The following is a 13,964-nucleotide window of genomic DNA, read 5'->3' as shown; positions in this document are numbered from 1 at the left end:
TAGAAAATACAACAAACAAACAGACTGAAAGACAGGAGTGGAAGCTCAAGTCTAAGATTTCCACACAGTATCAGGCATAGGGAACTGTACCTGCTAGAAAAAGTCTGAATTCTGCTATAATTTAAACAGCAAAGGACAGCATGTCCTACAGTAGGTATGGAGACAGACTAGAGTACTAATTCCAGGTTAAACTGTAGATAATTATAATAGCTAATTTTTCGTTATTTGTATTCATTAGTTTCTAACTTGTGAAAGTGTCTTACATACACTTAGTAGTCTGCTACTGGGTAAACTGAGGGCCAGAAGGGTCAGAGTTATTGAATAAATGATCAAATGAATGGATAAAAAGATCACTATCTTTAACGTTTCTGGGACAGTCATATTCTAACCAAGTTTAAATCCACAAGCATTTACAATTCGGAAAACTTACACATAATTTAAAACAGGTCAATATTAGCAAATTGCTATTTGGAAAAAGAAAAGGTGTAAGTTAGCACAGCATATTTGCAAACTTACAAATAGATACATTCAAATTTGGTGCTAAATCATAAAATATTCTTTTGGAATTTATTTTTTTAAAAAACAATATTCAATAGGCATTCAGTGGCCAAAAAGTATGAATGGTACATATATCTACAGACATGAGAATATATAAAATGTGACATAAGTCTATCAGAAACCATAAGGTATACTGGTCTTGCACTTCTTAGTTTTTAATTTTTAAATTTTATTTATTTATTTTGAGAGACAGAGAGAGTGAGCAGGAGAGGGGCAGAGAAATATGGAGAGAGAGAATCCCAAGCAGGCTATGCACTGTCAGCATGAAGCCCAATGTGGGGCTTGCACTCACGAACTGTCAGATCATGAACTAAAGAGAACCAAGAGTCAGTTGCTCAACCGACTGAGCCACCCAGGCACCCCGGTCTTGCACTTCTAATTTGCTACAAGACACAAACTCAGTTATCGTTCACGCAAGAAAATCCAGATGTAGGCATAACAGGATTTCCAGAAAATATGGGAACTAGAAAAGAGTAGGCCTTTGGATGGGAGTAGGTCCAACATGAGGCAAAAGAGTACCTTGGGATGCCTGGGTGGCTCAGTCAGTTGAGCATCTGACTCTTGATTTTGGCTTGAGTCATGATCCCAGGGTCGTGGGATGTAGCCCTGCATCAGGCCGTGCTGAGCATAGATGCTGCTTAAGATTCTCTCTCTCTCTCTCTCTCTCTCTCTCTCTCTCTCTCTCACTCTCCCTCTCTTTCTCTCTCCCTCTCCTTCTGCCCCTCTCCTCCACTTGCTCTCTGTCTCTAAAAAAAGAAAAAAAAGAAAAGAAAAGAATGCCTTAATAGATATGTAGTATACTGGAATGGAAAATATAGGAGCAAGGGATATTTGGAACACCAAACAGCTGAGTAGTTGACACTAACAAAATCTACTAGTATCTGGTAGGGCCCCAGGTACCAAACCTCAGGTGTTTGAGGGATTCTAGTCTTTAACCCCCCAGTCAAAAAGTAACAAAAGGGGAAGTAAAGGAGAGCAGTAGCAGTAGCAGATGGACTGGATATATTACACCAAGACAAGTCCTATTTATCCCAATGTCTGCAAAATGCAGGAAGAGGGTCTATAGGATAAGACCATACTCTAACCACAAATATAAGACTTTAGGTCAGGATAGGGCTTGATGCTAAGTTCCAGAGTGTTTGACTAAAGCTTTTTAGGTTATTCCTCCTCCATTTTAGAAATTAAGATGATTCTGTAGGTTAAGTCAAATGGCTGAAAATCTGGAGAGAAGATAGAGAGGCTGGGAGCCAGGAAAGGCCTAACTAAGGGTCTGCCTGAGTAGAACTGAATGTTGGAACTAGATATTTTAGTATGTAAATATTTCACTGCTACCACAATTTGTGTTACTACACTTCCTCCAACCTTACAGCACTCACCCTAACCTGCAGTAGCTATAGATCCCCTTGATTTCCATAGGAACATAGAGAAAAGAGAAACTGGTCTGGCTTGCCTATTATTTCCTATATATTGTTAGCCTCACATTATATACTAATATCATAGAGGTAGGCTATTTGAGGTATGAGTCTTAGAGGAAAAAAATGCTGAAAAACATTTATAAGCTTAAGCCATATCTCTATGCTGCAACACCCCTCACAATTTCTTCTCAGATAAGCATCATCCCCCATCACTGAACAAACTCATATCTCATAATAGGAAAAGTAGGCCTATAAATGAAACATTGTCTCTGGAGGTACCACCCGTGAGCTATCTTCTTGTGGGCTCTTGGCATCTTCTATCACATACCTCCTACTCTTTGGCCACAGGTACTCTGGCCCAGAAAAGTCCATAGGTAGGCTGATCTGGGCACTCCTAAAAGCTTACCACTGAGGAAAATGACTTGATCCATAGATTTCCTCCCCCAAACCAGCTTACTTCACATAAAAAGCATTAGCAGCTCAGAACTAACTCACTTCATCACAGGGACAAGAGTGGTTAGTAAGAAAAGTACTAACCCGGGGAACAAAAACAGAGGTAATCCAGGCCAGTTCCAGCTGGCTGCAGACATCTTCCTTATGCTTGGGTGCACAGTATAACTCACCACAGGGCCTTTCTCATGGACCCTTTTTAAGTGTCTCCACAAAATCCAGCTGGTTGATTAGTTCATGATGCTTCAAAAGAATCATCAAGAGAAAAACATGCGATATGTCTTACAATGCTGGATACCTTAAAAATACAAGGGAAAAATATAGAAAAAATGGAGCATTTAAAAACAACTTATATCCTGTGAACATACCGATCAATGATATAAATGAGATAATATGACACAAAACACAAAAAACACACAAAAAATATATATTTAAGATTATTCTTTTTAGTGTACAGAATTCATGGCAAATGCTGCACTATCTAGTTGCATAAATAAATATATTTATTTAATGAATATAAGATATTAAACACTAATATATGTTATATAAGTTATATTATAATCAATATATTATATATGCATTGATATTATCATTGTTCTGTCAATATTATGTTAATATATAAGTACAGATTTACACTTATATGTATATAATTGCATGTTCTGTTACTATAAAATGAGGCCAAAATGTGTCAACTTGTTTCTCACAGAAACCCAAAATCCACACGAGGCTCTTTTTTCCTGTACCCTTTCACTTTGCATGTTCCCTATTCTCAATGAATGTCCTCTTCTTTCTGTAAACTATTGTACTCTTCATTTTGCCTGATCTTGCACCCAAGCATGGCAGGCAGAGAATCCTAGAGGCCCAAGATTCTACAGTGACTGTTTGCAAGGGGGGAAGAGGCTATGGTAACTGCCACACTGGATACACTTATGTGAGAATGAGAAAGGGAAAGTACCCTGAATGCCCGGAATGCCTCTCACGTATAAAACAGCTGGATGGGATTGCAGGATGCCTGTGTGGCCCAGAGATGGAGGGAGCAAATTATGGGCAAAAGAATTGCAACCAAATGCTGGAAAAGGAAAGATTTGCAATCATCTGTGTCTTCCAACTCTCTGGTATTTGCTTCTAACGGGCAGAATTCATTCTGCAAAGCATCAGGCACTGAACAAAAGACTCCTGCTGCTGGAGGTTGACAGGAAGTAACATCCATGAGTGTAAGAATGCAAGATCAAGACCCCTCCCACAAACAATGCCTATGATGAAGGAGAGGAGAAGAGAGATCTAAATTCAGCCTTGCCCAGCACAGCCCAGTCCAAGGAAGGTAGGATTCAAGGAGACAAGCCTTGCACCACATTGTTCTCCACAAACTTCACTGAAGCACTGAACAAACTTCACCCTACTCTTTAACCAAGTTACAAAAAGAATTCCTTAATTCCTTCTTTTGCTCCTTAAAAGCTGCAGTAAGTTTACTAATCAGATCCACTAATATTATTTCAGAGCCCCTTTAATTGTTCAACCTAGATGTGCCTTTCCTTTCTAAGGATGTTAGTTAACTGGATATATAATTGTAAATGTAGAATACAGATGATAAAATATAATACATAGACTATGAATAGCTATTAGTTCATTATATTAATGAACACCTCTAAGAAACATTGAGATGATTTCCCTAAGATAAGAATGTGAGAGAAAGTGAGACTATCACATCTGTCTTATAGGATTAGGTACCACTTAGGTGTTGTTTTAGTTCTCCTGCAACTCCTTCCACCAATCCCGTCTTCTTGTTGGGAATCTGACCTCCCTATTGGCTACCTCGTACCTTTAAACTGCCTGCTTTGTGACATCATTCTCCCACCAAACCCCCACCACCTGGTGGAATCTTGGGGTTTCCATGGAGTCACCTGTAAATAAATTTGGATCATCGCAAGTGACCAGTGACCAGTGACCAGTGACCGGTGACCTTCGTACTGGACACATGCACTCTTCGGCTTCAGCCACTCAGACATCCTCCAGTATCGTCTCCTCATCCCTTGTATCCGGAGTTGATGTTTCCTCTTCTCTGACCATGTCTGGTAAGGAAAGAAACTTAAAAGTTTTTCATTAGATTTTATTTTTGCCCCTAAATGTAGTAGTAGATTCAAAATAGCATAGAATCATGGGAGAAAGTATTGAACTAAAACTCTGGAGACCTCACTTCAGTTTTGACTTTGGCATTTATTACCTGTGTGACTTTGGACAAGTCATTGACTCCTGAAACCTGTTTTTTCTTCATCTGTTATATGAGGATGTTAGATTGGTTGTTCTCTCTGGTCCCTTTCTTTTCTAATACTGAGTCTTAAAGGGCACCCATGTAGAAAATGAAATCAGAGGCTTGTTGAAGAGTGTTTCAACAGAAAGAGAGAAAACCTAGGTTATGTAGAAAACTAGCAATATTTACCAAGACATTTCATCTGTTAACAGTTCCTCCACTAATATTTTGACTTTAGTATTTTTAATTTAGTGCTGCTCAAAAAGTCAAATTCACATGTTTTCTAACTAATGTAGGTGTAAAGGGAAAACAGGAAAAGAGGATGGAGGAGAGTGGGCTCTAGGGAGGCAAGTCTTGAAAGGTAAGGAAGTTTAGGATTGTTTCCCTCAGCACAGGCTACCAGGAACCAAGGAGGAGGGGAAAATATAAGAATGAAAAGAAAGAGCATAGAGAAGCTCTCAAGGGGAGAGGGTGGGGGAAGAGGTAGTTTAGGGTGGAATATTGAAGGAAACCAAACATTTTAAATTAAAGCAGAAAGAGCATAAAATGAAATCTGCTTAGAGCAGGGCAAAACAAAGTTGATTTTAGCTAATACTTACATTAAGAGACTAGGAAGGAAAGTAAGGCCGGAATTGGGCATCACCAGGAAAAGCAACTTACAGAAAGGTCGTACACAGTTGTTGTTTGCTTGCTTTTTTGTATTGCCTCTCTGAACACAGATGGCACTGAAAAGTTTTGAATGTAAACATTTTAAGAAATATGCTTTAGAAATGATGCTTCTTAAAAAAAAAAAAGAAATGATGCTTCTTATCCAAGAAATTAATAAAAGTGACTATCTAAGGGGCTGGAGGAAACCGAATATTCAGTTTTATTTCATTCTGCTTTTTTTTGTTGTTGTTGTTAATTTTTTTTTTCAACGTTTATTTATTTCTGGGACAGAGAGAGACAGGGCATGAACGGGGGAGGGGCAGAGAGAGAGGGAGACACAGAATCGGAAACAGGCTCCAGGCTCCGAGCCATCAGCCCAGAGCCTGACGCGGGGCTCGAACCCACGGACCGCGAGATCGTGACCTGGCTGAAGTCGGACGCTTAACCGACTGCGCCACCCAGGCGCCCCTCATTCTGCTTTTTTAAGCCATGTAGGTGTTTTGCCTATTAAAAACAAGACTCAGTTTATCTAAAAATTGGTATCTCCTAGACTGAATCATAAAGACTAATTCCTTTGTGTGATAAGTAGGTTCCAAGTCAAGGCTTCCTTTCATCTTCTCAGTTACTTTCTTCCCACCATGGAGCACACATCTGTTTTCATATCTCAGCAACCTAAGAAGAAAAGTCAAGCCCCACATCCCTAATTCCACATTTATCTAAAACAATTTTGTAGAGTCCTTTGGGTTTTCTTACATTAAACATTTTTGTCTGTCTGTTTGATTTCAGCGATGGTGTTTTTTATAGGCTTTGGGGATGACATTTTCCTGAATGCTGAAGATGATTAAAATATATTTTTAGATAAATAGAAAAACCTTCATGATGCTTTTTAAATGTTCTTCCTTTTGTTATATGATTATATTGAAATATACATTTGTATTAGACATAGTATCTGTTACTTGCTGGGTAATATTTGGGAAAATGGGACTGAATGCAGTAACAATTCCTTTACACTTATTTTCCTCTCTGCTTTGTACCAGATTTCATTGTAATACTTGTCTACAAAAGCTGTGGCTACCTATTCATTCACATTTATGGCATTTGCTGCTTGTTATGCAGTTTTTACTGATCTATCCTTGTCTGTATGTCCTGGTTAGGAATTCATTCAAAATCACCTTCTGTTGTTGTGGGCTCCATTTTGTTTAGTAGTATTCAGCAAAATTGGGTAGGCAATATTCACTTCTGTAATATTGTATGTATGATAAAGAACTTGTTATATCAGTAAACTTATTATGCCTTGATGCTTGCTACATATCCCAGTTTTCATTAATATCTATATATTTCTTCTTAGTTCTGTAATGTGTGTTTTTCATGATTTTTCTGTCTTTTCGGAACATATCTTCCTTCATATAAATCATATGTAATGTATCACTTTTATTCATGTGCGAATTATTGCTACTACCATTGTTGTTGTTACTATTACAACCACTTTATAGATGAGTAAACTGAAGCACAGAGACAGCTTAAATAACTTGATTCTATCAAAAAGCACTTTTTGAGAAACTTAGTTTCAGGTAGTCATTTTGAGGTAGGATCAGAAACCAGGCTTAAGAAGAATGACCATTAAAAAAAAAAAAAAGGTTTTATTTTTAAGTAATCTCTGTACCCAACGTGGAGCTCAAACTCACAACCCCGAGATCAAGAGTCACATGCTCCTCTGACTGAGCCAACCAGGAGCCCCACGAATGACCCTTTGAATTTACCAGCTGGACTGAGCTGTATGCGAACTGCACAAGCAAAACAAGACCCTGAAGATTACAATGGTAATAGCTGTATCAGTTTCTAATGGGGGAGGAATCTACATTCATTGTATTTCTCCTGGTTTCTGGCAGCATAATGCTCAGAGTAGGGTCCTGGCAAGGATGTCACGATTATTAGTTTTTATAACCTGGTAATGAGACCTAACATAATGGGAGAACTTGAACAAGTCAGTCTGACCTCCCTGGCCTCAGTTTCCTCACTCGTGAAATGAGAATATAGAACAGAGGTTCTCTAAGGACCTCCGAAGACGGAAGTGCTTCACTTCTAGGAAACAGTATGTGAGTGGATGCTGGTGTAGGCTCAAGGGAAAGACAGGGCAGGGAGAAGGTTGCTTCTTGCTTATGGAATGATGTACGAAGCACACCACCTGGGTCTTCCACACATCTGTGCCCAAGTTGGGAGCACAGGCAGTTAATATAGAAGAGTACCTACCAAGCTACTTCAGCCCTTACAACCATCTTAAATGGTTTGATTTTTGGTATCTCAGCAACTATTGGTATTAGAGGCTTCTTGGTAGCAACAACTTTAAGATAATGTGTTTCCTCAAACATAGTGAGATCTCCCTGATTCTTCATAACCCTCTTGTTCCCTACAGAAAATTTCCAAAATCCATCTTTACTTGGAACTCCAAACTCTCTGCAGCTCTCTCTCCCTGTGGTGAGCAATGCAGCTTCCCTAGCAGGAAGTGTCTACAGCTTCTCCAGAGTCTCTGCTCCAGCAGTCAGTTCGGCATGGCTACTGCCATCAGCTTCTGGCACTTCTTTCCAGCCACTCATGGGTAGTGCCTACCTTTACCAACATTCCAGTACAACTATGTTGTCTGGAGTTACTGCCCAGAGCCAGATCTCCACTTCAGCTGCTTCCTATCCAGGTATTTTTGAGTGGGATAGCACAGGGAGCACTGAAAAGAAGTCATCTTCACTTGGAGACTTCACTGTGACTGTCACTGACCAGGACACGGCTGTTTCTTCCATATCTATGGCAGCCCAGTATGATAAAACTTCAGAGGCCAATAACATGGTCCCTCTGTATCCATCACTTTCTGCCAGCCTTGTTCAGGGAACACCATCTCAGATTCCAAATCAGGGACACAGCCTATCACTTCCCTACCAGGAAGGAAGCCAGGTATATTACTATAATCAAGGCACACTGGGACCTCTACTGTCTGGAGAACTTGGTGCCTACCTGCAGTCCTATGGCTCTGTGTCATACATGGGAAGTAAGCCCTCTGCCCCCCAACCAGAAATGGTCATGGTACTAAAGGAGGTTCAGCCCACAAATGTCCCACCACCAGTCTCCACCTCTGGAATCTACTACTCTGTATCTGCTCAACCCATCACAGAAACAAGTTTTCAAGGTGAGTAGAAATAGCAAGAGGGAAAGAATTAAGGTCGGCATCCAAAACCAGGGTCAAATCTTCAGCCAAGTAGTAGTGCATCCACAGAGAAGCAGAATTTAAGTCCTGAGACTTCAATAACCACTACCCTCACTCAGTGCTCTCCATTTTCAGACTCTGTATAAGAGCACTAAATAGGGGTGGGAAGGTGGGACACTGAAATGGCCATCTATGCTACAGGTACAAGGACCCCAAGTGCATACACAAGGGCTACCACACTTTTCACTGCCCTAGCTGATCAGTCTCCTGTACTACCACACTGTAATGAACTCCCTTCCCTGATCTATTGCTTCAGTCTCTTTGGAAAGCATTTCGGAACTCTTATTGTGATCGTGCCAGTTTAACTTTCCCTCACTTCGTTAATTTACACCAGGATTTAAGACCTTGTGTTCCGAGAGGCTGTCCAAAGCAAGCAGGCAAAGAATCTATCCTTATATATTTTATCAGAAAGAGCTCCATTCCCTCTCCTAGTCCATGGTGTGAAGTGTTCTTATTCTCTAAGGAAAGTGGGAGAATTGCAAGGATTCTATAGGCTTTGTAGAAACATTTCATAATTTAAAAACCACTTTAGCCTCTTATTTTACTTAAACTTTGTATAAAATACAAAGAAAAGCAAGAATCAATGACATCAAATGATCACTGGTAAGAACTAGAAGTCATCTCCTATCTCCTAGCACAGGGTTCTGTCCATGATCCTTAAGAAGAGCTGGTAGAACCGCCTTGCCTATTGCTGGAAGGTGCATGATTTCTGTCTTGGTGTCTGGGGGAGCATCTCACTTACCAGGGAATGACTTCTTCCTTGATTTCTTTGTAGTGATGGAGACTTCCCTGGGGATGGAGACTTCCCTGGGATTGCAATCTCCAAGTCAGACATTTTGTCTGCCACAAATTCCAGAATTCCCCAAGTCCTGCAGTAGCAGAAATATCCAGGTACTTGAAAGCAACCCACCTCCTGAGCTTGGAGACATCTCAGTGATAGCTCCTATACAGAGTTCCAGTAATCTGCTGGCACTGCCTCCAGCTCCAAGCCAGGAACAAACTGAGAATAAGAATTTGAGTGATACTAAAACGAAGCTTTCAAAGCCTCTGGATGCCTACCAGATCCCGTTAGAAAATCAAGATCCTCCACTACTTCCTTTAGAAATTCCTGATATTCACCAGCTCCTGGCCTGCATTGATCCCCTTGGCCAAGAGGAGCAGTCTGATTCTGAAAACACTGATCTGGGAAAAAATGGCATGAGTCTTGAGGACCAAGGGACCCTTGAAAATGGGATTGTATCTAGTGGTGGTTTCGCAGACATCACTACTCTAGTGGAGGATATTCATCTTCCCCAGCTCTTTAATTCCTTGAACGACCTTGATCAATCCAAAGGTCCCAAGGTGATCAATGCCAAAGATACCAGAATCATCAAGTTGAATGAAGTGCAAGAAAAGTCAAGTGTCATAAAGTTGTCCTCTGATCAAGCCAGGAAGAATAAACACAAAGCTGCTGAGACTATCAATGGTGTTCCCAAGACCAAAATCCAGCCAAAGGACCCAGGATGCCTGTTAGGGGAAGAAGTGGTTATTTGCAATGCTGGAGATAGTGACAGGGCTCATGTGAATGCAGCCAAGCATTCCAACAGCAAATCTCAGAAAGCTGCATCCAGCAGGATCAGCAAAACTAAGAGCCATGGGCAGGAAAAGACCAAAAGGAGCAGAGAAAACAACCCCAAGAAAGCTGAAGAGAGTAAGCAGTCAGGGAACACAGTCAAGGCAGAAGAGAAGCCAACCATTCCCAAGATGAAGCGGAGGAGAAATCAACCTGAGCTTAGCCAAGAGACCTTTAAAAAGCCTCGAAGCTGCCTAGGCATGCACATGTTGGAGTCCGTACAGATTTTTCACGCGCTGGGGAAAAAGAGTGATAAGAAAATCAGACTCTCTTCCTCCTGGGCCCTGGGAAACTCCAGCAACCCTAAAGTTGCCCAGCCATCCCCAGTTATCAAACAATGGCTGGACACCCCACGTGAGGGTAAAGGTCCTGAAAAAAATAAAGTCAAAGTCCAGAAACAAGACAGTGGTGCTGACACAGAGTGTCCATCTCCATCCCAGTATGAGCTGCCACCTCCTGGGAAGGTCAAGTTGGTGCCTTTGCCTTTTCCAACCTTGGAGAAGCCTCAAGCTCGACCTGTTCTTCGGAGGCCACACTCTCTGGCCTCACGTCGGTCTGCTGTGGCTTACCCTGCCCGGCCAGGGTCCACTAGCTCAGCTCAACCTAGTGCAGTCAATTCATCCCGGCCAACCCCTGTCTCCTTGACAGGTCCTGCCAGACCAGCTCGGCCAATTTCAACCAATCCAACCCGACCAGGTTTGACCAACCCTACCCGGCCTAGTGTCCCTCACTCTGCTGCATCCAGACCTGCACCCTACAAAACGTCATCCTGCACCTCTCTCCAGCAGGAACCCATTCCTACTGCTGTGACCAAACTCCAGTCCCCACCCAAACCTCACAATCAATTTCTACTCCAAGACTTCTGCTTTCAACCTATTCCATGGAGAAAACCCAATGTTCCTGAGCCAGTAATGTCGAAGCCCATCACAAAAGAACAGAGGCCAGAGCGAGAGGCCATGAAGCGGCAGGCTCAACAAGAGCGTGAGAATGCAGCCAAATACACCTCTTTGGGGAAAGTGCAGTTTTTCATTGAGAGGGAAAAAGATATGGAAATTGCTCGATACTATGGCTATGCAATATAAGAGCTGCTACGTTTGTTGGTACCACTCTGAGTACCAGCCATTTATCCATATATAGATAGATAGATATAAATTTCTCTATTTACTCAGATGTATTTTAAAACTTAATAAAACATAATAAACATAATTAATAGATGAGAAATAAAGAAGACTTTTTAGTTCTGAGATAATGTTAACTGGGGGTTTTCTTTGGTGGGGATCGGGATAAAAGTCTGCATGAGAAAGAACCAAAAGTTGGATGGGAGAATAAGGGAAAGGGGATAAGAAGAAAAGAGGAAGGAACTTGGTCCAGGCCACGAAGGCTGAAAGGGGAGAGATTTTCTAGGTTTATAAAAAGCAGGAGTGGGGGAAATGGCAGAAGCAGGGTCTGAGGTTAGGGTTAAAAGAATAAATAGAATTGGAGATGACAGGAGATGAGTCAGTCTAGGCTGACCAGAATAAATGTAAAGCCTTTCGTGGAGGCTGGCCTTACATCTCATGTCCACCCTATAGTATTTTAGAAGACAAGAGATTCAAGACATACCTCCAAAATGTTTGGGTTGTCCAATCCATCTATGACTATAGCTGGGTAAGGTAAGTACAAATCATCCATCTACTGGATGGATGGCAAGGGCTCACATTTATCCTGGGGGCAGCTGATCACTGGAGCCTAGCCAAGCCAACTGCTGTAGCAGGAGGCCCGCCGAGAAGCAGGAGGCACGCGGAGAACAGGGCCTGGATACAAATCACTGTTTATTAAACACCTACGCACCAGGCCGGTGAACGCACTACTCCAGTTAACCAACACAACGACATGCAACGCTAGTACCACTGTGCCACTTTACTAGTGAGATTCAGCAATGGGCTTAGGTCACACTGCGGGCAGAGGAACGAGGCTTCAATTGGAGGCTTATATATGCCTCCAAAGCCTTCAGTATTAGCAAGCGCCAGCAGATGGCCAACCTGGCTTTCAGATCAGAGCATCCGGAAGTCACATGGTGGTCGAGATCAAACTTCCGGAGGGACTTAAACGTTAACCAGCGGGGCCTGCCAGGTCGTCCTCCATCGACGCCGATGTGCGTGCCCCTTTCTCTAAAACTGACCAACCGAAGCGCAGGAGGAAAATCCGCTGGAGGGGTCCATTCCCACAAGGTAAGAGCGGTGGGCACATGTGGGAACTCAGTAGCGCTCCAACGGCTGTAGCACGCAGGTGCCAAAGGTCTAGAGGTGCTCCTTAGGACTTGGTGGGACAGCTAGACAGAATTGGGGGGTAGAGAGAGTGAGGGCGTGGAGGGGGTGGGGCAGGAAAGGGAATGGAGTGGGGGGAGGGGAGGGATGGGGACAACGGAAAATCACCATGGAAAAATTGGCAATTTGCTCTTTTTTTTTTTTTTTTTTTGGTAATTTGCTTTTTAAAAATTATCTTGTATTGAGATATAATTAACATACCATACAATTCACCCTTTGAAACTATAAATTCGGTGTCATTAGAACATTTACAAGCATGTACAACCATCACCATTATCTAACCCATAACATTTTCATCACCCCAAAAAGAACCCCCCTGGACCATTAGCAGTCACTTCTCATTCTCTCCCCAACTCCACTGGCAACTGGCAACCACTAATCTTTCTGTCTCTCTGAATTTGCCTTCTCTGGACATTTCATAGGTGTGAAATAGTACAATATGTGCCCTTTGCGTCTGACTTCTGTAATTAGCATTATGTTTTCAAAGTTCATCCATGTCCTAGTGTGTCCACTTCATTGATTTTATGACTATAATATTCTATTGCATGACTCTGCAACATTTGTGTATCCACTCATCAGTTGGTGGAGATTTGGGTTGTTTCTGCTAGTATTTTACATTTATTGAGTTTCTTCACTCCACTTCACAGATAATGACATAGGCTTGGAGAGTGTCAAAGTTTGTCCAAGATTAAGAGCTAGCAATTGGGGGTGTTGGGGTTTGAACTCAGGCAGTCAGAATTCAGAGGTAATAAAGTCACATGACAGAACAAGGTACAAAAGGTATTCAATGGAAATACCCAGCTGCCCATTTCCATGCCCCCTTAGAGACATCTACTTTTGCCACATTGTATGTGAATCCTTCTAGAGAAACCATTTGTCTCAACATGAATGTATCACAATGTATTGACTAATTTGCCCCACTGATTTAGAATGTCACTTTTAGAGCATACTAACTTCTTGTATGTATTTGTATTACTCTCTTCAGAGTTGTCCTGACTTTTTTGCCTACCTTTTATATTTGCCATTTCTCTGGAATTCTTTTTATCTTCTTTTTCATCTTTAAAAGTTTCCCACTTTTCTTATTTGTTTCTCTTAAGGCATTATCCATTATGTTCATTTACTCTTGTATTATTTTTAACTTAAGTCTTTATTTCTGATTTTTTTCTTTTATTTTTAATTCTGTCCTGAGCTCTATTATCCCTCCTAATTCTGATTTATGTTGGTCTTTCATCTTTTTTTTTATTATGGTAAAATGTACACAACACAAAATTTACCATTTTTTAGTACACAATTTAGCTATTTTTAAGTACACAATTCAGTGGCATTAAGCACATCCATGATGAGGTGAAACCATCACCACCAACCACATTTAAAATAATTATGTCAAAAAATTGAACAGGACTCCAGAAAGATGGAAGCAGCAGCATAGTTTTTGGATGTCCCCAGCGGTCTCATGGAAATATATCAAACAAAA

The 13,964-nt window shown here is 41.4% G+C and overlaps 1 protein-coding gene across 1 annotated transcript; it reads left to right on the top strand.

Annotated features, from left to right (window-relative positions):
• Nucleotides 1-1,115: 1,115 nt before the first annotated feature.
• CA3H2orf78 (chromosome A3 C2orf78 homolog) lies at nt 1,116-11,396 on the top strand. The gene is made up of 3 exons (XM_025932812.2): nt 1,116-4,495; nt 7,733-8,494; nt 9,348-11,396. The coding sequence occupies exons 1-3, from the start codon at nt 4,399-4,401 to the stop codon at nt 11,264-11,266; spliced, it is 2,778 nt and encodes a 925-aa protein (XP_025788597.1). The 5' UTR covers nt 1,116-4,398; the 3' UTR covers nt 11,267-11,396.
• The last annotated feature ends 2,568 nt before the right edge of the window (nt 11,397-13,964 follow it).

The sequence above is a fragment of the Puma concolor genome, chromosome A3 (genome assembly GCF_028749965.1).
Source record: "Puma concolor isolate L17-30 chromosome A3, mPumCon1.1.hap2, whole genome shotgun sequence".
Classification (NCBI taxonomy): domain Eukaryota; kingdom Metazoa; phylum Chordata; class Mammalia; order Carnivora; family Felidae; genus Puma; species Puma concolor.
Note: the sequence above shows the minus strand (reverse complement) of the source record. Positions and strands in the feature narration are given on the sequence as shown.

Bases quoted from the DNA above. Each gene is read 5' to 3' on its own strand.
- CA3H2orf78 (XM_025932812.2), top strand. From the start codon at position 4,399: ATGCACTCTTCGGCTTCAGCCACTCAGACATCCTCCAGTATCGTCTCC. The intron at 4,496-7,732 runs GTAAGGAAAGAA...TGTTCCCTACAG, and splicing joins CTCTTCTCTGACCATGTCTG to AAAATTTCCAAAATCCATCT. The intron at 8,495-9,347 runs GTGAGTAGAAAT...ATTTCTTTGTAG, and splicing joins CACAGAAACAAGTTTTCAAG to TGATGGAGACTTCCCTGGGG.